The sequence below is a fragment of the Nyctibius grandis genome, chromosome 5 (assembly GCF_013368605.1).
Source record: "Nyctibius grandis isolate bNycGra1 chromosome 5, bNycGra1.pri, whole genome shotgun sequence".
NCBI classification, from domain to species: domain Eukaryota; kingdom Metazoa; phylum Chordata; class Aves; order Nyctibiiformes; family Nyctibiidae; genus Nyctibius; species Nyctibius grandis.
In genome coordinates, this window is record NC_090662.1 from 35895268 (window position 1) to 35921766 (window position 26499).

Here is a 26499-nt window from a genome sequence, read left to right on the forward strand (position 1 = left end):
ACTGTTCACCTCTGGTGCAGTAAAACAACTCTGTTTATGCACCATCTGTGATGTTCTAAGTATTAGGAGGATTTTAGCAATGAGCACGTGAGTTGCTGTTCTTCTGTCACGCTAGACCATGACTATTTGCAGTGCTGCTGTCAGTACCTAGGTTTTGGCATTAGATTTCCCGCACTCACTGGAAATGAACCATGTTACCTACCCTTTCATAAACGAAAAAAAATTGAACTAATTTAATATTATTCTAGTGAGAAGTGAAGATGTGAGGGTGTTAGGTAATGAGGTAAAGCTAGCTAAGTTATGTGCAAACTTCGAGGGTTTTTTTTTAAAAAAAAAAACCACACAGGGTGCAAGGAGAAGGAACTTCCCCTTCCCAAGCTCCAATTTTTGTTGAGGTCTTCATACAGTAAAGTCAGCACCTATAGACACTAACAGAGGATAAGAGTAGCTGACTTCTGTTTCATTTATTCCCTGCAAAAACATGAAACTATCCTAGGATCCATCCTTCTTTGTGTTAAGTACTACAGTAAAGCTTTCCAGGACACAAATCAGTAACTTGAGCATTCAAGTTCTTTGAGAGTAAAGGGATGATCTGGTTCCACAGAGCTGGAGGTGAGAGAAAAATTGGTACAGTTCTTTGGGGGTGAAGAGAGCTGTGCATGGGAGATGATAGATAGCCCTGTCTCTATCCCAAGAACAATATGGCTGGCCTACATCCTGCCTGGGCAGGTAAGGTGCCATAGAGGGCACCTGAGGATCGCTGTCCTTAGTGAAAGAGCCAACCTTTTGCATGTTAAAGATCTAGAGAACTGTAACATAAAGGAATTTAGTCTCCCTCAGAAGGAAGTATGAATGAAAAATAGTGAGAGTGATTTTTTGCAATTCCAACTAAGACTCTAAAAAGAAGCAGCAAGATAAAGGCAAATGAGCCGTAGAAAATTTCTGTTAAGGAAACCTCTTATGAAGGGCAACAGTTCTCCTCTTGCCTACAGCAGGAGGTAACAGAATGGCTGTTGAGTCAGTCCAGGGGTGTCTGCACAGCCTCGGGCCAGGCCATGAGCCATTAGTGGCTTCTGAGGAAAGAGTGCAAGAACAGGACAGATATGTAGAGATCCTGCATTGGAATATGATGGCTTTGTACAGTTTGCGGCTCATTAACTTTGAGCAGAATGTGAGGTCTTCATTAGTTATTAAGCCTTTATCACATTCTCTTTGATCAGTTTGTCCAGTTGCCTTTTGAGCCAACATACCTTTTAGCAGCCATAGTACTTCATAGTATTGAAATAGGAAGAATTGTGTCATCTTTGGACTGGCCAGCTGAGAGTTTTATTTTAACAACACCGACTGACCAAAAGGCAAATAAAACTGCTTCCAATACTCATGGTCACATAAAGCCCTCGCCTATTCCTTCCTCTTACCTTGCTCCTGCTCCTCTTACAGGAATAGCTTTCTTCCTGTATAGCATTTCGCATTAATGTTATTCTCTTAAGTCCTAGTTCAATGCATTTTCAAATTTCCTTCTTTCAACTGCAAAATTGCTGTATGACCGATTTCCCCGTGGGAATGTGGTGGCAGGACAGTTAAAAGCCAAACCACTAAATGTTCTTTTCAGCTTTAATTTTGAAGGCATTAGGAGGATTTCAAGCAAACTACTTTCAGTTTAGATGAAAAAAGATAAATGGAACAACATCATTTGAGTAGTTTAACTATACTACCTCATGCTGAACAAGTAACAACAGATAGAACTGTTAAATTACTAACCAACTACAGCATTTTAAAAGGACAGAATAAATTTTTGAAGGGGCTTATTATTGAAAGCATAAAAACCTCAAGGAATGAACACACTTGGATCCTGCTATGGAGGCCTCTGTGCTGCTTCCATCAGGCAACAGGAAAGTAGCTGTTTGTAACATACTGATTTTTCCCCAATCACAAAAGCCAGGAATTCTGTTTCTGCCCACCTCCTCCTTCTTACCCTGCAATCACTTTTTCTATCCTGCCTTCTAGTGGCACAGGAACTGCCTTTTAGTTACACATCATGATGTTAGAATATAGATCTTTGTTAAAGAGATTATGAAATGATTCAGACAACACCAAACTAAAGTATCAATCTTTATTTATAAAGTAAATTACAAAATAGGTAAGGTAAACTTAGTTAATTTTATCATCTGAAGGTGGTTTTCATTGAATACACAGACACTGTAAATCAAAAGTTTCTTTTATCGATGTGTTTATCCAAGTAATAGAGCAATTATTACTGTGATTAGTTTTACAAACCTCTGATAGGAGTGTTTTAAAACATCAAATTCTCCCTACCTTGCAACATAAACATTTTAAAAATAATTACCTGTCATGTTAGTTAACAACTATTTAATAGCTTGTGAGTTAACTGCAGGCAGCTGCATTGCTTCTGGGTTTTATAAAGGCAAACAACAATTTTGAATGGAGACTTTCAATTATTAAATGATCAGAGACAGTAAAGGAGTAACTTTCATTAATGCCCTCATGTTGTGCTGGCTCTGAACATTCGTTAACAGTAGTAGTGTTATGTGAGGCAACTACACAGGTGTAAACGTGACAGATCTTGCAAAAAGATCAGATGCTTCTTATTGCTTTGTCAGGAGAATAGCTACAAGAGGCCTGGAGAGGCAGTCAGCAGTGCAAGTCTTCATACAATTCTCTTTTGGGGGAAAGGTGAGGAGGAAATATGCTCAGGACGTGACTCTCTGCTGGCTGGTCAGGGGTTTGTACACCCACGTACAATTTTTCAAGTAAGGTAACAATGTCTGGTTTGGGCCAAACTCTAAAGCAGCTCTTTATAAACTCCCTCACATAATCACTTAACCAGCTCTCACCATCCTCCAGATTAAGCTTTCTACCTCCTACCTTCATCTGCCTAGGACAGGATTAGGGGAAAAAACAAACCAACAAAACATAACATGCACATAACCATATCAGGTCAAACTGTTCATTATTTAAATTATTTGATATTAAAAAGCTGAACTTATTTACTGGCTCAAATAAGCATAAAAATGTACATGCACTCTTGGTATGGCTGACACACGGCCAGGAATACTAAATTCAAACAAAAAAACCCTCTAGCAGTAATTTTTAACTGCTACACTCAAAGGCTTTCCTTACAAAAAAAAAAAAAAAAGGCCCCAAAGCCAAAGTGAATTAGGTGTGCTGAGAAGATTCAAAGTTCAACTAAAAAGACATTTAATTACAGTGCACAATGAGCCGCACACACATTAGCCATGTGTAAAAAACAATGACACTTGCCTGACAGGCAGGTACATAGAAGAAAAACTCTAAAGACCAGCTCCTTGCCCTAGAGGGAGAAGGCAGGAGGCAGAAAAAGAACACAGTAGCTAAGGGCAAGCAGGAGATTAGCTGAGGATCAAGAGCTATTGAATTGGATTGATGTAGTGTATAAGATTAAATGAAAAAAGCTGAGGTGTCAAATTTCTACTGACTGCATATAAAAAAACACAGTGAAACCAACAACTATTGCAATCTTCACATTATATAGTGCAATCTCAGACGTCAATAACAAGCTAGTATCTCCAAACAAAATGATATATACGATAAAACAAATTTTAGCAGGAACTAGTAGTGTCAAAGCATTATTTCCCTACAAAACTAGGTTAAAATCTATCTTCCACCAGGTAAACACGTGATTCAGCTACATAATGTGTACACCCAGCACCTATGATAATATGCACTGAAACAAGATTTGCAACTCCCATGTAGCATTAAAAAAAAAAAAAAAAAAAAAAAAACAAAAATTAAAAAACCCACAAAGCTCACATAACAAGACACTAAAAAGCAAGTCCCCACTGGGGAATATAATCTATCCACTAGTATTTGCCTCATTACACAATTTTAAATATTTAAGGTCATCCAATACTTGATTTCAACATCTAATTCTTCTTTCATCCACTTACTAAAATCATCTATTTTTCCTCTTCCTATTAAACACATTACTCATGGTTCAATCAAGTTTAGACTATCCTAGCTGATTTTAGTGTTTTGGCGAAGGGAAGGGGAAAAAAAAAAAAAAGACAAAATCCTAAGCAGGTGCTGCCAGCAGTTATTCAAGACCTAGCTGGATTTTGTTACAGATTTAAGTTACTATTAAAGTTCAAACATTTAGGAAGTGTCATTTTCAGAATACTTTGGAAGTCATTATTGCAGTTGATACTGCAAACACACTAGGATGTCAAGAATAACCATTATGAAGCAAGTCCATTTCAATTTTTACTGAATTTACAGAGGTTTAGATCCAAGTGCACAGATAATTAATTATTTATTAGAAACTTTAAGCATATTGCTTTGAAAGCAGCTCCATAATCTACTGAATATACGAACTCATGCACTTTTAACCACCTTTTACTTGGTCATTCAGTACTTAATATGTAAGGCTTATGAGTGGTATAGAAGTCTGGAAAACCTATAGTGGTTTTATGTCAGATTTCTTTAAAAGACAATTCCCTTAAATTAGTTATAAATTTGAAATGACCATGCTTTTGCATGGGAAAATATCCAGCTGTTCCTGAACGCTTACATTAATTGATGGATAACTGATTTTAGTTTATCCTTTCTATTAAGCAAAACAACAACAAAACCCAACAACGCATCATGTCAAAACCAGAAGAAAACCTTCTCTTGTACAAGGAAAAATACAGATTTATCTGGGACAATGCTATATAGTCCTTCAGCTCTCCTCACATGGTAAGTCTTAGGGGTTTCAACAGGCTACTCATAAGAATACAGGTTTGTTATCTAGGTGTACAGCTGCAACTTACCCACGGAATACATGGGTTTAATAGTCTTATGGCTGCAAAGTTTATGGTCTCATGTACAGCTATTAAATAATGGGTTCTAATTTAAAATAAAGGGGTACTAGCTTAGTTTTCCTCTTCTAGCTTTAAAATAATTAGCTCTTCCACATGTCATAAAACATGGTCAACAGAAATATAATCATGTAACAATATAAAAAGTGTTGAGGTCAGAAGAGTAATAAGAGTTTGTTTTTTTTTCCCTAGCATCTATGAATGGAATGATTTCAGTTCATTACCAAAAGCCAAAATTTCATTTCTTGCTGTAATACTTTATAACAAATGCAAACAACAGTTTCTAATCACTAGGTGTTTCAGTCTCTGCTGGACCTCTAATCAGTCTTCGTATTCCCCTCTTCCCCGCAGGACCTTTTGGTTTAGCAAAACTTTGTTTGTGAGCATGTTGTTTCGGATGAACCTCTTCATAGAGAAAATCAGCAGTTAATTCATCACCATTATCTATTTCAATCTGGGGGCAAAAAAAAACAACATTTATCATATTCATCTTGAAGACATATTTAAAAACATTTAGAAATTTTGCTGAAGCTCTAAATACTATATTAAAACCATATGTGCAATAATGTTCAGAGTCTAGCACAAAATGTTCTCCAACTTGTGCCTAATGGCCTCAGCAATCTTGGATAGTTTTTCTGAGAAGCCACTATATTCTTACCAGTATTAAGTGTGATTTGACTTAAATATTTTTCCTGAAATATAAGCACAACTACACAGTACATATGCCAAGAGCCTTCCTCTGTCCCAAGCTTTAGCACAGTGTATCTGTGGACAGACTTTTTAGTAGGGCCTGTAATGACATGACAAGGGGTAATGGTTTTAAACTAAAATCTAGTTGAAGATGTCCCTGTTCACTGCAGGGGGGTTGGACTAGATGGCCTTTAAAGGTCCCTTCCGACCCAAACTATTCTATGATCCTATGATTCTATTACTAACTAGGAGTACACCCTCCATGCAGAAACAAGTGCTTATTTACTCCTCTGTAAAGTAACTTCCTTAATAAAAGACAAAGCAGCATACAATCTTTCAGAACTACAATTTCCTTCCTTTATTTTCCCCTCTAAAATAAAAACTTTTCATTGTCCCAACAATCGCCACATTTTAAGAATGAAAATATTTCACAGAATCACAGAATCACAGAATGTTAGGGATTGGAAGGGACCTCGAAAGATCATCTAGTCCAATCCCCCTGCCAGAGCAGGATTACCTAGACCATATCACACAGGAACGCGTCCAGGCGGGTTTTGAATGTCTCCAGAGAAGGAGACTCCACAACCTCTCTGGGCAGCCTGTTCCAGTGTTCGGTCACCCTCACCGTAAAGAAGTTTTTCCTCATATTTATGTGGAACCTCCTGTGTTCCAGCTTGCACCCATTGCCCCTTGTCCTGTCAAGGGATGTCACTGAGAAGAGCCTGGCTCCATCCTCATGACACTTGCCCTTTACATATTTATAAACATTAATGAGGTCACCCCTCAGTCTCCTCTTCGCTAAGCTAAAGAGACCCAGCTCCCTCAGCCTCTCCTCATAAGGGAGATGTTCCACTCCCTTAATCATCTTCGTGGCTCTGCGCTGGACTCTCTCTAGCAGTTCCCTGTCCTTCTTGAACTGAGGGGCCCAGAACTGGACACAATATTCCAGATGCGGCCTCACCAGGGCAGAGTAGAGGGGGAGGAGAACCTCTCTCGACCTGCTAACCACACCCCTTCTAATACACCCCAGGATGCCATTGGCCTTCTTGGCCACAAGGGCACACTGCTGGCTCATGGTCATCCTGTTGTCCACTAGGACCCCCAGGTCCCTTTCCCCTACGCTGCTCTCCAACAGGTCTGTCCCCAACTTGTACTGGTACATGGGGTTGTTCTTGCCCAGATGCAGGACTCTACACTGGCCCTTGTTATATTTCATTAAATTTCTCCCCGCCCAACTCTCCAGCCTGTCCAGGTCTCTCTGAATGGCTGCGCAGCCTTCCGGTGTGTCAGCCACTCCTCCCAGTTTTGTCTCATCAGCGAACTTGCTGACAGTGCACTCTATTCCCTCATCCAAGTCATTCATGAATATATTGAATAGTACTGGTCCCAGTACCGACCCTTGAGGGACTCCGCTAGACACAGGCCTCCAACTGGACTCTGTCCCATTGACCACCACTCTCTGGCTTCTTTCCTTCAGCCAGTTCACAATCCACCTCACTACCCGATCATCCAGACCACACTTCCTCAGCTTAGCTGCAAGGATGCTGTGGGAGACCGTGTCAAACGCTTTACTGAAATCGAGATAGACCACATCCACAGCTTTACCACCATCTATCCACCGGGTTACGTCCTCATAAAAGGCTATCAAGTTGGTTAAGCATGACTTCCCCTTGGTGAAGCCATGCTGAGTGCCCCTAATGATCCCCCTATCCTTGATGTGTCTAGAGACAGCACCAAGAACAAGTTGTTCCATCACCTTTCCGGGGATGGAGATGAGGCTGACCGGTCTATAGTTACCCGGGTCCTCCTTCTTCCCCTTTTTGAAGACTGGAGTGACATTCGCTTTCCTCCAGTCCTCAGGCACCTCTCCTGTTGCCCACGACTTAGCAAAGATGATGGAGAGTGGCCTAGCAATGACTTCCACCAGCTCCCTCAGCACCCGCGGGTGCATCCCATCAGGGCCCATGGATTTATGGACGTCCAGATTGCTTAATTGGTCCCTGACCCAGCCCTCATCTACCAAGACAGATTCCTCCTCTATCCTGACTTCTTCTGGGGCCTCAGCGGTCCGGGGCTCCTCAGGACAGTCTCCAGCAGTATAGACAGAGGCAAAGAAGGCATTCAGTAACTCCGTCTTCTTTTTATCCTCTGTCTCCAGGGCCCCCACCTCATTCATCAGTGGGCCTACATTGCCTCTAGTGTTGGCTTTACCTGCAATGTATTTGAAGAAGCCCTTTCTGTTGTCCTTGACCTCTCTTGCAAGGTTTAATTCCAAGGAGGCCTTAGCTTTCCTAGTTGCCTCCCTACATCCTCTGACAACAGACTTATATTCCTCCCAAGTGGCCAGCCCCTCCTTCCATGATCTGTACACCCTCTTCTTCCACTTGAGTTTGCCCAGCAGTTCCCTGTTTAACCATGCAGGTCTCCTGGTACCCTTCCTTGACTTCCTACCTGCTGGGATGCTCTGATCTTGAGCTCGGAAGAAGCAGTCCTTGAATGCTAACCAACTATCTTGAGCCCCCGTACCTTCTAGTACCCTGTCCCATGGGATTTCCCCTAGCAATTGCTTGAAAAGGCCAAAGTTGGCCCTCCTGAAGTCCAGGGTTGTAATTCTGCTAGCTATTCTGTTCCTGCCACATGAGATCCTGAACTCTACCATCTCATGGTCACTACAACCAAGGCTGCCCTCAACCTTTACCGCTTCAACCAGACCCTCCTTGTTAGTGAGGATAAGATCCAGCAGCACTCCTCTCCTAGTTGGCTCGTCCACCATTTGCATCAGAAAGTTATCATCAATGCACTGGAGGAACCTCCTGGACTGAGGATGGCTGGCTGAGTAGGCCTCCCAGCAAATATCAGGGTAGTTGAAATCCCCCACGACAACCAGGCCCTGTAATTGCGAGACTGCTCTCAGCTGCCTGTAGAAGGCCTCATCACCCTCCTCATCCTGATCCGGTGGCCTGTAATAGACACCCACAACAGTATCAACAACAAATTTCACTGGAAAGTGCTTTAGACACTAATTGTGAAAGCAATGTGCATACATCTTGTTGTCTCTTGAGATAGAAGGGGAGGAGTACAAACAGCTTATATGATTAGCTGGCTACTGCACTTCATTAAGTATTCAAGCCAGGGAAAAGCTAAAATAAATTTAATGAACAAAAGCGGAGCCACGGGGCGGGGGGGGGGGGGGGGGGGGGGGGGTGTTGGTTTTTAAAATTTAAGCGTATAAACCTGAATGGAAAGAAAATACTGTTCTCAAGCCAAAATCCACTGTTTTGAATTGTAGGAATTTAGAATTCAGAGAAATGCTTTGGCCCTGCTCTGCTGAGCATTCAGCACTTCATGGCCTGCCAACCATAGCACTTGACAGACTTGTCAGCCGTGGTATTGCTGTTACAAGTACATGCTTCAGAAATATGTCTATGGGAATTTCAGGAGTCACACTGTGCATTTATTTCTCTGCAGAAAGGAAATTTCTGAAAAATAATTACATCTAAAAACACATAGTGATAATCTACTTAAATCATGTCACCACAGTAAAAATGGTTAGCATTAACTCTGCTTTTTTTTAGGTAGACATAATCCCCCCAGAAACCAAGTTCTTCTAAATTTACAGCACAAGTGTTAAGAATGTGACCATAGGTCACATATTCCACAAATGGACCATTCCTATGGTCTCTGCTCTAGAGGTGAGAAGCAACTTACTCTTTATGCATAGTAGTAAAATCTATACAATGTGAAAAAATCAGCTTACTTGCAAATCCTTGTTTGCCCCATCAAGGACTCCTAAGATAGCAGTTTAAGTTTCAGAACTGCAGCTTGAAATTATTTTGCAAATCCTTAAATAACCTTGGCTTTAAAGGAATTTAGTGTTCAACAACAACAACGTGTTGTGGTCCAAAATATGACAGGCCTTTTAGTAAGAAATCATGTTACTTCTAAATAGGCCTTCAAAATACCCTCAAATACTCCCCTAATGCTATCCAAGTGTAGAAATTATGAACGAGAGAAATGCTTCCATGACTTAACTGTATCTGAAGGTTTATCAAGTAGTATTTCTTGTTCAGGACAAACCTGAATAGTTATACAATACTTTTCATTGTTTATAGAAGGTTATAGTTAGATATGAAGAAGGGATCAGAGGGATGGAGAAAATACCAGTTTACCCAGTGTACTTACCTTTCTAATCATCTGCATCCACAACTGTCTTTCTACAATTTCTAACAGTGGACTTTTGCAACTAGAGTAGAGCATTCGTTCTCGTATGCTACAGGTATACCCTGGCATAGAGTAGATGAAAACTGCAGAAAAAAAACGCACAAATCAGACCATAACTACAGTCCATCGAAACCTGTATCATAAAATCATTTCCAGCAAAGAGGCATTGCAAATCAACTATGCAGTCTGAAAGGGAAAAACGTAACACCATTCTGGATTTTTTTTGCTTCAGCAAGTGTTTAATTTCAAATAGGGGATCAGAGAATGGCCAGTATCTTTATGTTTTCACATGACAACTGATTTATGGGTGTTCATAATCAAAAGGGATAGCTCACTACTTTCTAAACATAAGGACTCTTCAGAAGTCAGTTTCACAACCAAATGACTCCAAAATTTATGCTCATACTGATAGACAGATTACTTTTATGACACACCTTTCTCTCTGCCTCAAAATTACTAAAGTACTTGAAACAAGGCAATGAAATTTCCTATTGGGAAATTTTCTCATACCTATGGATTCCAAATAGTCTCCTTCATGGGCATGCTTATACAGGAAAAAGTGGTAACGTGCAGCATCCTTTGGAATTCTTTTTGGCAAGTCCTTAAGTTCAGTATGAAGTGTGTTGGCCAAAATAATAGTTTCATTTTTCATATCAATTTGCTGTTAACAAAGCAAACCAATAGTTAATACGCAGAAAGCAAACCAGAGAACATGACAGGACGGGAAAAAAAATTAATCTAACATAGAATGGTAATTTATCAGTGTACGTCATCAATGGACATTGTTTAATGTGTGGGTAATCTATTTTATACTCACTATTAAAAAATAGTTATTCTATACTTGCCAGTTGTACATAATTCAGTTTCTTATTTTTCAATTTCTCCAAAGCCTGAATAGCTTCTTTTGCAATGGGGAATGCTACTCCTTGCAATGTTTGATGCTTGGTATCTACACCAACGTCTGTCTGTACCTGGAACACAAGTCAATTGAGATGTAAACAGAAACTTTTGTAAGTATTCGTTTGGTTTCATACAATAATTGACAATGCATTGCTTATGGTTACACACAGAGTTAGCAGTAGCTATTCTGAGAATAAACTACCCTAAAACATCATCCCCATATACAACAGATTTGCATTTTTTACTTTACAGGTCACATTTGCTTGCTTACCTGAAAACAGTTTCATATCTCTGAAACACCTGGCTTTGCAGAGCCAGCAGAATCATCAGAGGGAAAACTGGCTCAAGTGTCAGTGAAGAAGCTCTAAGTTATATTCTGGTATAAAGATACAATAAGCCAGGAGGAAAGAGCTTGATTTTCATATGCTCTGTTACACTTTTGAACTGACAATATTGCTTATAAACTTTGTTGTACCTTGAAAAATTTTAGATCAAAACATACAAATATCATTTCTAGGGAGTCAGGATTTTCAGAGGAAGAAAAAGAAATTATATCACACAAACTGATCTTCTTGAAGAAAAAACAAAGCAACTTCCCTCCCTCCTGCTTTAATACCCTCCCCCCAAAATGGCAGCAATCTACAGTTTATGTATCTCTGACAAGCACAGCTATTGCTGCTGAAGTTTCATAACAGCACATACGGTTTTAGTCTGCATGTATCAGCTGTTAAACACAATGTATGTAGTGCATAAGAGAGAATACTAACACCAGAAGTGATCGTCGATACCACAGATGTTTTACATTCATTAGTGGGGTTTTTTTTTTCAAAGCTGTTCAAGTAAAATCACAGAATCACAGAATGTTAGGGATTGGAAGGGACCTCAAAAGATCATCTAGTCCAATCCCCCTGCCAGAGCAGGATTCCCTAGATCATATCACACAGGAACGTGTCCAGGCGGGTTTTGAATGTCTCCAGAGAAGGAGACTCCACAACCTCTCTGGGCAGCCTGTTCCAGTGTTCGGTCACCCTCACCGTAAAGAAGTTTTTCCTCATATTTATGTGGAACCTCCTGTGTTCCAGCTTGCACCCATTGCCCCTTGTCCTGTCAAGGGATGTCACTGAGAAGAGCCTGGCTCCATCCTCATGACACTTGCCCTTTACATATTTATAAACATTAATGAGGTCACCCCTCAGTCTCCTCTTCTCTAAGCTAAAGACACCCAGCTCCCTCAGCCTCTCCTCATAAGGGAGATGTTCCACTCCCTTAATCATCTTCGTGGCTCTGCGCTGGACTCTCTCTAGCAGTTCCCTGTCCTTCTTGAACTGAGGGGCCCAGAACTGGACACAATATTCCAGATGCGGCCTCACCAGGGCAGAGTAGAGGGGGAGGAGAACCTCTCTCGACCTGCTAACCACACCCCTTCTAATACACCCCAGGATGCCATTGGCCTTCTTGGCCACAAGGGCACACTGCTGGCTCATGGTCATCCTGCTGTCCACTAGGACCCCCAGGTCCCTTTCCCCTACGCTGCTCTCCAACAGGTCTGCCCCCAACTTGTACTGGTACATGGGGTTGTTCTTGCCCAGATGCAGGACTCTACACTTGCCCTTGTTATATTTCATAAAGTTTCTCCCCGCCCAACTCTCCAGCCTGTCCAGGTCTCTCTGAATGGCTGCGCAGCCTTCCGGTGTGTCAGCCACTCCTCCCAGTTTTGTCTCATCAGCGAACTTGCTGACAGTGCACTCTATTCCCTCATCCAAGTCATTCATGAATATATTGAATAGTACTGGTCCCAGTACCGACCCTTGAGGGACTCCGCTAGACACAGGCCTCCAACTGGACTCTGTCCCATTGACCACCACTATGGTGGTGGTCAAAATGCAGTGTTTGATGACAACAAGTGCATTTCTACATTGGATTAATCAAAATTAGACACGCAATCACAGAATGGTTGAGGTTGGAAAGCACCTCTGAAGGTCATCTTGTCCAACCACCCTGCTCAATCAGGGCCTCCTAGAGGCAGTTGTCCAGGTCTCTGTCCAGACAGCTTTTTACTATCTCCAAGGTGGAGACTCCACAACTTCTCTGGGCAACTTGTGCCAGTGCTTGGTCACCCTTCACAACAAAGCATATCCAGTGATATTAAAAGCATATTAAGGGCCAAAGTTGCAACAATAAAGCTGTGCAGCTGCGAGGCATCTGACTCAGACGCTAGGCCTTGCAAACTCAGCAAGATCATGCCACTTCAGCCATCATCGTCCTGCAATCTCAACTGACTGAGAGATAAGTTTATATTCTCATCCACTCAAACTTTCTGAAACTTCCCATTTTCTGTTCTGCCCTTGTTTACCCTAGAAAGACTTTTTCCCTACAATATGTTTGGAAGTCTGCACCCCGTTTCCCACCCATGCTCAAAGATACTGTAGGTACCTCATTAATCTTAATTTGTCGAAGTTCCTCTTCTGCTGCAGTCAGAGGCGCAGGGGAGGACTGTGATATCAAGTATTTTTTATATCCATTCAGTGAAACATCATCCTGAAAGCACAATATCAATATTTATCATTTTTTATAAAAAAAGTTTTCTTCAAAGATGCTCTATGCAGCATAAAAAAAGCAATTACTTTCCACACAGTTATGGTCATTTTATTTGAATAGATTACAAGTATAGGTGCATTTGCAAATTCAGGTCATCCTCCTGTACAGCAGGGTCCACTGGGCTGCTCTTGTACCCAATTGTACTGTGAGCAGCATTTCCACAGTCAGTCCCTAATTACCTTGCTAATTCAAAAATAACCATTAATGAAGACTCTGTGCATAAAGTTATTCAGCCTTCTTGGACAAAACCTCACAGAACTGCCACAGTTCTAAAAAAAAAAATTATTTTCTTATAAAATTTGCATGCTCAGACTCATAGCTTATTGGTAGTTTTCTACCTAAAAAATGGGAGACAGAAATGCTACCTTAGGACAGGGAGTGAGCACATGACACTGCAAATAGTTTAGGATGCAACGTCACAGAAGTGATGAATTCCGATCACCACTTTGGGGAATTCATTAATACTCCGTGTCAGTTCTGGCCCTCTCCAAAGAGGCTGATACCAGAGGCAAATACGGTTGTATTTTTATAATTAAGGTGGTTACTCAGAAAAGGACAGGACTTTATGCAATCATATGAATGTGATTTTATACTCAAGTTCTGAGGAGAAAAGAGAAAGCTCCTTCTTAGCTCTTCCCTTTCTGAAAGAGACAGACCTCCCCAATTACAATTTCCAGTGCCAATATTCCATTATGTCTTGTTTCAGGAGCCCAGAGGTATCGAGGTTAATACATGTGAAGTAGCAGGTGGGAGACCACAGCCAGGTTCCACCAGGATAACAGAGCTGGTTGCAACTGAACCATCCTTGTGTCTAACAAAATAAAAACAGAGTAACCCACTGGATGCTGATGATCAAGATTCTGAATGAGGTTTGCAACTTGAATACTCTTGAAGAAGTCACAGATGAACATTAAGAGGCCAGCTACAATTAAGAAGCTTATAAAGACACTAAAACAAACAATTTAGAGATATATTAAGCTGTAACATAATGAACTTGGAAAAAGTGAGTTACATTGACTTCATCCTCTTAAGTACCCCAAAACACACTCTGAAGTAACAGACAAATGCAATGCTCCTTCCTCACAATTGAGATGGAAGCTCAGACTTGTGTCTAGCACTACAATTCAGAGCCCAAATTCTACATATTACATAGACTGCTAATGGTTTGGTGCAAGTGGCAGTGAGAGATTAGTTGACTGAATGGGCAAGAAAAAAAAAATAATGACCTCTACCAGTAAACCCTCTTAGCAATTCAGTTATCTACTTCTCTAGAATACAGCCTCTCCAGAGAGGTTTGTTAGTGTGTTTGTTAGGATAATGAAGCCTCCATCACAGGTTAATGCTGAATATAACAAATGATTTACTTAGAGAGCACCAGAATTATAAGCCTCATGTCCTTATAGACTTGCCTGTCCACAACAGCCCATGTTTCTTCCACAGTTTCTTCCCCACTACAATATCCTCTGTTCTTCTGCAAATATCCAACTCCTTCCCTTCCTTCAGCACCGGCTCCCTGTGTCAATAGTGGCAGTGCTTTCATTCAGATTTGTGCATATGATGAACTAATAACAGGCCAAACAAAAGCTAACTGCTGCACTCTCTCTGTCTTTGCTGAAGGAGCAAAAGGGGAATGATAATTTGGATCTCTAAGTAATCATCAGTTTTCATGAAAGCTATAGGAATTCTGTATCTTTGAGAAATCTAACTTGCATTTCTTTAAAACTGGCAATGGATTAAAAAGTCAAGACTGTCTGATGTCTGCCTGACAAACAGGCTGACATCACAACCATGTAAGACTTATTTCCCAAAGAAACCAAGGTAACACAATAACCTCGTATTTCCTTACATGCACGGCACTTGCAGGCTTTTCAACATCCCTTAGAAGCTTGTTAGATTTCATACATGCACCTTCCAATTGTTACCATAAGCGAAGAGTCAACTATTAGTATTTTCATTGAACAAATTAGTAGCTACTAAAATTCCGTTTCCAAAGTTAAGATGGCAGCCTAAAGAACTCACAGCTTAATGTCTTTGGTTTAAGATAAACACATTTGCTTTCAGATGTTAACGGCTTGCAGATAGCTGTTCTAGCCCACTTCTGATTCAGAAGCATACATACAAAATGGCTTGTGTATACAATTGGCCTGAAAGTTACAGTGCTGCAGTTTTTTAATGATTCACATCCATGCAGTGAGAATAAGAAATGCTCCTATTATTCCTAGATTATTTAGTTTTCATAACAATTTGAAGCAAGGACTTCTTAGCCTGGAATTGTTAAATATACTTAGTTGCTTCTTCAAATGAGACCAATTACATTTTAACATTAGAATACATATAGCAGTTAACTCTTTTTTTCCTTAATCAAAAAAGAACAGAAACATTACAAATTCATACCAGTAACATCAGCTACTATATTTAGTATTTAAAGTCAGTGTACATACCTGTACCGTTCCAAATACTTCATCCTTAATATGACCACCTCCAAATTCTTTCTTAAGTGTTGCTCGGGTTGCTGCATACAACATTTTTTGACGAACCTAGCATATCATAAAACAGTGTTGTTTTGGTTTGTGTTCCTTTTTTTTTTTTTTTCCTTCAGTATACACAGAGAATCTATCACGGTGGTGTTCCAAGTCCATTAGCAAACATCTTTCTTGAACAAATATTTTAAGTGTTGAAACTGCATTTTGAAGTTGTAATTCTTAATAAAGAATAAACTCCATGGAATGAGCTCTGGATCACAATACTAACACATGCTATTAATTCTCAAAGGCATGATACTATGCATTATTATCAAAGTAATTCCAAAACTAAACTGCAGCTTTAGTAAGAGTATGAGCTGTTTTTTAAACGGAAAAAAAAAGTCAACATAATCTTTACTAATTTCAAATAGGAAAAACCACAATTGTTTAGATCTTTTGTCACTAGTCTGTGTGCTAATGGATACAACAGAGAAAGAGCAGATTGTAAATAACTCATTATTATTTTTTTATTTGATAGTGAGTGGAAAAATTAAATTTTCTGGGGGCAGAAGATCTAATGATGTTTGCTCCCTATCAACTTGTGTCTAATATAGTCACTTATTCCTCTCTCAGCAGTCCCATCTTCCCACCTTATTTCACCATCATGCCATCCTCACCTTTTCCACCTAATCTCTTCTATGCACTCCAACTCTTGATCTCTTACTATTTCCTAATTGCTAGTGAAAGTAGTAGGAATATGGGAATAGCTTTACGTTCTGTCTTCCCTTGTCTCATTCCCAGAACCTCTACAGAGTATCCTAGTTTGTTCTAGAAATCCTTAACTCTAACCTCAGTTCCCTTCCATGTTCTTTAACTACTAACTAAGAAACAGTACATTCTGTGGCAGGTCACAGATCCACAAGTGCCAGCTGGGCAGCCATCAAGCCAAACAGAATAAACAGCTTGAGCTCACACTATAATCCTTCTCTCTATGATAACACCCATTGAGATTTCTGTCCTATATCCTTCCATGAATTTGAATGAAACACTGACAGAAAGACAAACAAACAGGGCAAAAACATTGTCTTGTCTCCTCCACTCAGGCTAGAAGTAAATTGGATCAGCAGCACTCCATCTAGACCCACTCACATTGCTCCTCAATCAGCTTCAAGAAAGATGTTTTCTCAGTTTTCTTGGGGGAAAGTGAGGGGAAGGTTGGGGAATGCTTCATTCCCCAAATCCTCTTCCTTCGTATCTAGGATTCAGATTGAATGGCACTCTTGAAAAATCATTAACAGCGTGAAGCCTCTGATGACTGTTACTTACGGGAGAGTGATCAGGTGACCATGCAATGAAGATCCATTCATATCCTTGAGCATTCCGAGAATCTAATCTGTATAATATGTAACATGGTTGCTTGTCTTCAAGAAGGGGAAGGACAAAAGCATCATAATCTTTTTCCCATGATCCAACTGGCTGCCTAGAGGATCCCACAATAAGCTGCTCTATAATCAATAAGCAAAGCTACAGGTTAGCAACAATACAGTTAATACTGGTTTTCAAAATTAGCAATTACAATAAACAGTTAATCAGACACTTCATCCTTCATAAGTATGTCCACAAGAATGAAAGTCAAGAACAGTCAGTGTGAAAGTGGGTAAATTCCCACAAAAGCTGTGTATATTCAAACCCTAACTTACTTTAACCCAAATACAGTTGAGAAGTAATGTGCTGCTTGTCATCAAGTTCTTTGATCTGAAGCAATAAGACTGATGTTAGTGTTTTTAGCATAATGTACACAGAAGGGAAATAAAAACTGTCTTCTGCCAGTTAGTTTATTTTTAAACTGGAATACTTAAGTAGAAACAAGATGAGAGTAAGCTTTTAAATTTTAGATTAGAATTATTGATGCTCTTGCTATAACATATTAGCATTTGTACTCATTGTAAGGAGTCAATATCTCAGTTATACAGTGAAAAGAGTTTGGAATGAATATGCTTGCACTAATCACTTTAACTATGTAAGTAGATAAACCTCTTTCTAATACAGCTTCATAACTATGGTCTCTTTAAACGACTGGAGTTGTTTATTATGTATAATTGGCTTAAGTCTGTATAGAATACTTCAGATGAGATTTAATTATGTGAATAGCTGCAGTAACAAGATTTTTCTCTTATTTATAAATCACATCTCAGCTTCCAAAGGAAAGTGTTAGTATAGTGTCTTTCAAAACATTTATCAGCTTCCCAAAAAATACTAGCCCCACAACCAAAACACAAATACCTTGTTTAAATGGGATCCTACAACAGTTTTGAGGACCATCATAGTAGCTAGGATACAAAATATCTTTTGAGAGTCTAGGACCTAACTTCTAAAACTTCAGACAACAGTACAACAGTATACAAATGCCTCTACAGCAAACTTTCAGAGCAAGGCACTCTACCACAGTAAGTCACAGAACGTGAACAGCTCAGAGAAAGAAGGGTGCCTGGCCCATCTCTGAATTAGATGCAAAGTAGCTGAAGTACGCCTGGACCAGAGCATTCAGAATGTACTTGCCAATTCTGAACTCTAGGTGGCTTTATACTCACTTGGGTTTGAGATAAAAAAATACAATCAGAGGAACTCTATTGCCCAGCAGCAAACCTTGTCTTTTACTAACTCAGATTAGCAGAACTCAATTTGACTGTTATCTGTTGACTAAGGACAGTTGCTGAAGGCTCCTGCAGACAGATGTGGCAACTGTCCCTCTTCCAGTATTCTGGAAGTTTTAGAGGTTTATTTTTGAACTGTGGAAAATAGTATCAAAGACTGGATTCTGCTTCTACATACAGACAAAATGCACACATATATATACACATACATACACACACACAAACACACACACAGAAAAAATAGGGAATGTCTTCCATTTGTGTTGGGAAAAAAATACAAAGTCAATGGTATGACAGCATTTGCTACCTTGTGCTAATGAGACTTTACCACAGTGACCTGCCTATAATATTACTATTTCCACTTCCTTAAGGAAAGCAATATTAAAATGTCAGACTTGCTAAGAAAAGCAAACACAAAGAAGGTATGAGGAGGTTATTTACCTAACAATAAAATACGTACGTACATACATGTACCTTTCTCCAGCTAACAAGTATTTCAGTGTACAGTAAATGAATGAACTCTAGAAAGAACAAAAAACCCAAGGTGGGCATTTGACATACTTGACAAGATGGACTAAACCATGAAGTGTTTTATACAGTCAACCAGCATTGCTATTAAAAAAAAAAAAACAACAAAACTATGCATTCTATCTTGCAATGTTTGCAGCCTTGATCACTTGCCAAGAAGTTCAAAGATCAAACTCAAGTTCTGCAAGAAATTATGTAATTTTATATTTATACACATACCTGAGATTTAAGTAACAGTTTTAGCTTTGAAAATTTGTATGAAGTTACAGATTTTTAAAGATATTTTCTATGTAGCCAGATTACTACTTAAACATCTGCTTTAATATGACTTTCTATATGCAGCGAATCCCAGTATAAAAAGCAGATAACATTTATACTTCACCTAAAGTGACTAGCTGCAGTGTAAGAATCTCTGTCTAATGAAAGTAAGCAAGGTGCCAAAACACTACACAGGTATGGAATTTTTTTCCTCTGCTTTTTCTTTAGTAAGAAGGTAAAGAGTAAGCTCATTTATATTATCTATATGAAACACACAGCAGTTCTTGGTAAAATATGAAATGACATTTGGAAGGAAAATTCAAATGCAAAAATACAGTAGCATCGTACAGAAAAGCTTAGCATCACCCAAACTTAAATCTTACCTTCTGTGTATGAAAGACCTTAGTAACATTAGGTTTTGCAGAGTTTTGTTTTTTAAACAACTGTACATGTAGGTCACTAAAACAACTAGGAAAATATATAAAAGAATCAGAGAAAAAGATTTAAATTTGACTAACCATTGTCAATGACTATTTTTAAAAGCCTGTACTGTCCATTTCTGGCTCCAACAAAGGTGTCTTTAACACTTCCACTGGCTGAAAAAGAGAAAATAAAAGTAACCAAATGAACACATTTCACTTCCCTAGGACAAAGAATATTCATGAAGGTCAGAACAACACTGGAAAAGCATACAACTGGCCCTTCACTACAAAGTTGGACTGAAAAAAGAACACGGGAGTGATGTTCCCTCTATGCTGCATACTGTTCCAGCCACAGGCATGCCACAAAAAGATGACAGGCAACACTACAAAACAGCTCTGCTTTCTGGCATACCGTATGCTTTTCAACATTGTGAAAATTAAGGTGACATCACATCATCACTCTCAGGTTTCAGAGTTAACACAGCAACACAATAAAAATATGACGCATCTCAAATTACAATAGCTTCATGAAGTCTGCAGGCTTAGTACAAATTTTCCGACAGAAACTTTACGCCTGCCAGGAAAATGTTAGAGCTTGTCTGGCAAAAGTGCCGGTCTTTCTTGAGGATACCTCTCTGAAGAGTACCAGTGAAGGCTGCCACCCATTGCTCATCTTTCGTATCACCTTATCTCCTTGTACGTGTCTTGACGGCATTATTCAAACCATGACCTATTGCAACAGGATAGCTTTATAATGAATTTACAAAGAATTAACTAAAAATATTTGTAAGTGTCCATAATTCACATTGACACTACACCGCAAACACTGTAGACTCAATTCCCTAAGCACACTGAAGAACTGTGCTTGAGTCACGTGAAGATTTTTATCTCAACTGCTCTGTTCAATAATCCGAGTACAGATCAGTTTAATTATACTGTAGACAGGGTCTTGTACAGCATTTATTGCAAGCTGGTCCTTTAAGTAATCCCACAGCACACAGCACAGCACCACAAAACAAACATCAAACCAGGAAACAAATAAAAAGGATTATTTATAGTCAGGTTGAGGCCAACTGAACAGATGGTCAGATGGGATCCAGCAATACTACTGCCCATACCAAAACATTTTAAATTTATGCCCATCAAAGTGATGCCCAGGCCCATTCTGAAATTCCAAAATGGTGTGGGAGGGGACGGGGGTGTCAAACAAACTGAACTGCATGGGATTACCAGCCCAAACCCAGCATCATCCCAGTTAGCATCTTCCCATTAACCAGTACAGACCTTCGCTGCAATTTGCTGCCAGCTTTTCTAATTGTCTCTGCCAATTCTCACCATTCCATTCAGCACACAAACACTGCGCCACTTTCTAGACCTTCCAGTTCCCCCAGGACTTTTTTTTGTCCTCTTCTGGTCTATTATGCTTTTGTTCTTTATTCTCTCATTTCAACCCTACATACCAAAACAAGACCAAAATACAGCAGTCCCTGCACCAATACCAGAGCTGCGACAGCTCCTGAAGTAACATTTTGAGACAAGATGTTTGAGAAACCATCTCACTACCAAGTGAGCTACACTTTTCTTTCACAAAGGTTTTAAAATTCACAACAGAGTGATATGATTTTCTACTTAAACTTTCTGCATAGCAGAGACCTACAGAATTAAAATTTGTGGTTATTTCACAAATATTTTACAGGGAATATTATTTAAAGATTATTTAGAAACAAGTGAACATATTCTAGTGTATGCTCCACAGTTCCATGCATTCTGCCACTTCCTACACTATTTATCTTCATTGGCCTGTTTGAAAGTCCAGTCCTTTCAGCAACTGCCTGGTACATTTCACTGTCCCCATGACTTCATTTCTGTTTCCAGAAAAGAGCAGCCCATGCTGCCAAATCTTGCAATTGTTTATGAGTGACAGTAGCCTGTTTGTAGCTAAAGCCAGCAATGGCACAACAAGTGCTATTCCTCTTCCAAATTGCAGAAGCGGATGCTTTGCTGCAAACAGGACCCCAGATTAGTGCCTGCCGAGGCAGGATCTGTGCAGGAAAGCTGCCGAGTTCTCTACAGCTCTTCTCAGAGGACAAAAGAATCTCAAAGACATGAAGGAGAGCAGCAGAAGAGGCTTAGCCACTCTTCTTGCTTGTGGTGAGCAACAGGATATTCTTCTGCTCCTCCCTGCAGCATTGCCAGGGGAGAGAACAAGGGAATGAAGAGCCACTATAACAGTTTTTCCCAGCCTGAGAAAAAAAAGCTATCCCAGATGCACCTCTAGCCTGGGAAGGGTTGAAGAACTTAAAACAAGAAGCAGCAAGAAAGAGCAAAGATTGGCATGCAGGGGAAGGAAGAGAAGAGAGGCGCAAAGGTGCGGACCAAATGCAGCCAACGGACAAGAAAGGGAATAGAAGAGCAGTTAAGAGCTGCTGTGGCTGGGACAAAAGTCACCTTCAACAATAAATACTGGAGAGCAGGCAAAGTACACGGCACTAGCCATCAGACAAGCAGGCTGCAGAAATAGAGATAGTAAAACCCGACCCCCCATAATGCTGCAGTATAATCCCTTCTTAGGAATTCTGCGATTTGGGGGGACCTGGTAACACTAAGAAACAATATGCTGACTTTTAATTGCTCCTCGCACCCTCCAAGGCCTGGAAACCCGCCGGGAAAAAAGGTTCCCCTCACACTTTTCCCCTTTGCGGCCTCCCGTGATGGGGTTTTTAGTGGGCTTCCCTCCTCCGGGGCTCCTCGTTCCCTCCAGCTCCTCCTCTGCCTCTGCTGTCCCTCAGGGCTCCCGCTACAAGGGGTCCGGCAGCGATTCCCGAGCTGCCCAACCCAGCCCAGACCCGCTGAGGCCACCCCGAGCCGGCGACAGCCTCCCCGAAAGCCGGGAGGGGCCCGGGGAGCCCCCACGGCCCCGGCTGCCGGCTCCCACCTCACCCCGCCGCGGCCGGACACCCTGCACTCGGGGCAGGCACCTGAGCCGAGGCGGGGGCCGCCTCGCCATTTACGGCTTTCTGCAGCGAACAGTCTCCTCAGGCGGGCTCCCTGCCGCTCCGAGGCGGACAGCCGAAGGCGGATAAAGCCTCCAAGTCTTCGCCTGACTAGGGACAGGCTCTGGGTTCGACCCAGAGGAGCGGCGGCCGCCCGGGACTGAAGCCAGCAGCAGTTTCCCCCCCCCCCGCCCCCTACGCCCCGCTCGCCTTCTCCGCCATCCCGCGGCGGAAAGCACGGGCTCGTCCAGCAGCGAACAAAGACACCGGCAAGGGAGAAAATTCCGCCAGGAACGGCCCGTTAAACGGCCACACCGGCAGCAGCCGCCCCGACCCGACCGACGGGGAAAGGCGCTCCGCCCGGCTGGCAGGGGGAGCGCAGGGGAGCCCGGCTGTCATGAGGGGCAGGTGGGCACCGCGGAGGCGACGGCGGGCGGGCGGTCAGCGCTGGCAGGGGAGCGCCGCGCGGGTACCTTGGATGCCGGTCTGGTGGGACATGTCGCACCGCCGCGCCGCGCCCGGGGCAGAGCAGTCTGCCGCCTCCCGGCCCGGCCCGGCCCAGCCGCCCACACGTGACGCGCCGCCGCCACTCAGCGGCCGGGAGGGAGCGCGGCGCCTTCCGGGCCCCGCCGGCCCGACTCGGCCCGGCCCCAGGGCCCCGGCAGCGGGCAGCGGCCGCCGCGCTGCTGCCCCCTACAGCAGAACCCCCGCCGGGCCGCGCCGCGCTGCTCGGGCTCGCCCAGCCCGCTGCACCCCTCGGCGTCCCCGGACGGCTCCTGTGGGTGCTTTAAAACGGGGACGCGGTGGAGCCCTATCCGCTCCTGCCCTGTCCTGTCGCCCCCTTCACCTGCCGTCCCAGGGCGTGCGGCGCGACCTGCAGCGCAGCAGGGCCTGTAGCCAGCCCTGCGCCTGCCGTCATCCTCCCTGGCAGAAAGGGACAAGTGCCCCACAAGGCTGCTCCTTGGACCAAGTACTGACAAATAACTGCGGTGAATTTAGTTGATCTCTGTGAGCCTGTGTGGAGATCTCCCGCTCTTGCTTTGGGCACCAGGGAAGGAGACACAAGGTGGGACACCAGGCTGCTTGTCTGTACTGGGAATTGCGCATTAAACGGTCACCAGAAGGCAGAGCCCAGAACTATGGCCCTTTCAGCTCAAGCCCTTGCCCCTGACAAGGCAGTCTTGCTCTGATAATTTTGCATTATTTGCTACATAGTGGCACTGCATCAACAGAAATAGTGAAGATTTCTTCTCTTTCAGCATGGATCTGGCAGTTGAGATGCTCGTCTGCATTGGCAAGGCATGGATCCAGGCAGAAAAAAGGTGAACCTGCTTCTCAGTGAGTGGCCTATCCACACAGCCAAAGGCTTTTACACCTTTTCAACTTGTGTTGATAACATTTCCCTAAACTTTTTATTTTAAACTTCCCAGTGAAGGGGAGTCCTACATTGTGAATTTAAGCATGTTCTGAAGGTAGGTTTGCTTTTACTGTCTTTCACAGGCACCTCTGTCCACAGGTTGAGAAGCACCATACTCCAATGACAAAAAGATGGCAACTGCCTCTTATTTAAGAATGGCTTCTGTGTCCTGTGCTGTAGTCAGTGTTTTTAATCTGTGCTGTGGTCTGGATTAGACTCCACAGGTGAAACATGCAGGCAATTGTAGATGTAACAGGGCTTTGGGCACTTTGTGTAATGTCCTGATGCTAATGATTCCTTTGGATTCCCGGGAGTTAGCAGGGGTTTAACGTGGACTATACAACCTGAGAACATAAGAAATGCTGTAAGAGGGCATACCAAATATCTAGTTGAGTGGACCAGGCAAGAATAGAAGAGTAAGGCAAGTGTGTGGTAATCCTTCCCTGGCTCACCTTCCCAGCCTCCGGAGAGCTGCAGCTCAGGAATTTCTGAAGTCAGCTGTGTTGGTAGATGTGGGTGCCTGCGCTTTGTCAGATCCTCAGTTTAAAGAAATCGGGTGAGGGATTTAGTGTCCTATTTGGGAAATGTGAAATAGCACTGTCACAGTATGTAAGCTGTGCTATGTAATGCTTGTCCGGCAAATACAAAGTCACTATGGAGACACGTCACCAGCTAGTGAGCTGGGACTAACTGTGAGGATTGCAGCAGCTGGGGAAACAGAGAAGCTGCAGCTTATCTTTCTTCTAGCAAGGAGGTTGCAAGAGACAGGGAAAAGACTTCATGTGAAACCAAGAAATGAGAGACAGGAGGTACTTCCCAGGTACCCAGAGGTCAGCTCTAATTCCTATATTATAAGCCTGAAGGAGCACATATATTATAAAAAATAAAACAACTCTTGGAGAAGAGCTTTTCTGAGAGGAAAGGAGTACTAGACATCCAGCCAGAGTGGCAACCAAAGCTGTGGTGCTATCACAATTACTTTAAATCATTTGAGCCTGTCTGCCACTAGTCCTGTGTTCTTGGTTCCTCCCCTGTATTGGTGTTAGTATTTGTAAAGGATGGATTTACCTGAAAATTTACCAGGGAAAAGGAAGTTTTCCTTGATAGACTGATGTCCTGAAAAGGCAGATCAGTTCCTTGATCCATTTAGTCACGTGTCCCCAGGAGCACTACTATTGGCACAATGTGGCATTGAGGATGTATAGCCAAGAGGGTGGAACTCTGCTTTCAATGGAAACCCATGCTTAGACTGGAAATATCACAGTGGTATGAGACTGTAACATCTGTCGCCATGTTGAGGTCACCTTGACTATCTGAGGTCACATCACATCAACTCCCACCAATCTGTCAGAAGGCTCTGAAGTACAGAAATGGGATCTTAAGATCTGCTTCATATGAAACAAGGCTGGTACACGTTGGCATTTCATAGCACCTTTTTGGCAAAAAGACAAACTGAAAGTCTAAAGTATTTTTAAAAAATCTCAATGTCACAAATATTTTCCTGTATTACAGTGTTTGATGTTTGACAAAGATGAGACATTGCACAGAAAGAAGCACAAGCAAGTAAGGGTTTTCTGTCTATTGAAGATGCTTCAACTTCTGAACTTCAGTGTGCTTCAGAGTCTTACTAAAATGTTTTTGATGATTAAACTCCTATCTAAATAATAAGAGTATCAGGATAAGAATAGGCAGGTTTATTTGTTAGCATATGCATTAAGTAAGTTTCTTTCTGTTTATTAGTTATATTTTCTTCCTTGTACTTGAATTAATTTTTTCCAGTATACATTAGGTTTTGTATCTAATTAAGATTTTGATTGTTTTGGTAGAGAGAACATATTGCAGTTTCCCAAATTTTAATAAGATTCTTTTAATTGAATAATAAATGGCATTTTAAAAAAAGAAATATTTTTAATATACTTTGGTACAGCATTTTCTATGTGACTTCTGGGTCTTGTTTTCATTTTCAGTGTCTTTATTGTCTCTCCCTATACATTTACTTTTTTGTTGATTTAACAATGCTCTGTTCACTTACGCTAGTTTATTAAATGCTGTGGTTACAATCTCTATGGAATCCTCAGTTAATTGTGTTCATTGTTCTGTAACAGTGTGCAAACATTTTCTGCTGTTGTGGTGTTGCCAGGAGGGCTTGTTCCAGGTTTTACTATAATTGTCCACCTGACAATGGAAATGCACGTATTTTTTTACATACAGTTTTTATTACTGCAGTCCATACCTATCTTGAGGTGACACTTCAAACTCTAAACACATTTCCAACAGCTGAAGAGTGAAAACCTTTTTACTGGGCAATATTACAACTTTATTTTCTTGCTATGGAGCTCCATTGCCTGTAGATCTCTATCCTAACACTCTTCGCGGCTTCAGCTTAGATTATTCTTTTCCCTCATCATCATGTTCTTCAAAAATAACCATATTTTCATAAGATAATTATAGTATTAGAAAGTTAGTCCATCAGCAAGATGAGCTTTCTTCCATATAGACT

The 26499-nt window shown here is 41.6% G+C and overlaps 1 protein-coding gene across 2 annotated transcripts; it reads right to left on the reverse strand.

Annotated features, from left to right (window-relative positions):
- Nucleotides 1-2099: 2099 nt before the first annotated feature.
- TWF1 (twinfilin actin binding protein 1) lies at nt 2100-23136 on the reverse strand. Of its 2 annotated transcripts, none has more exons than XM_068400859.1 (9): nt 23056-23136; nt 19686-19763; nt 17054-17232; nt 15707-15802; nt 13097-13205; nt 10613-10734; nt 10278-10428; nt 9729-9850; nt 2100-5310 (listed from the first exon to the last, which is right to left on the reverse strand). In XM_068400859.1, the coding sequence occupies exons 1-9, from the start codon at nt 23078-23080 to the stop codon at nt 5140-5142; spliced, it is 1053 nt and encodes a 350-aa protein (XP_068256960.1). In that variant the 5' UTR covers nt 23081-23136; the 3' UTR covers nt 2100-5139. The 2 variants fall into 2 exon arrangements, with proteins under 2 accessions (XP_068256960.1, XP_068256961.1); XM_068400860.1 differs by lacking the exon at nt 2100-5310 and adding an exon at nt 8442-8506.
- Nucleotides 23137-26499: the final 3363 nt, after the last annotated feature.

Coding starts and splice junctions, on each gene's coding strand:
- TWF1 (XM_068400859.1), bottom strand. CDS start 23,080: ATGTCCCACCAGACCGGCATCCAAG. Junction 17,233..19,685: donor AAAAATAGTCATTGACAATG/GTTAGTCAAATT, acceptor TATTGATTATAG/AGCAGCTTATTGTGGGATCC. Junction 10,735..13,096: donor AATTAAGATTAATGAGGTAC/CTACAGTATCTT, acceptor TGTTCCAGGTAC/AGACAGACGTTGGTGTAGAT.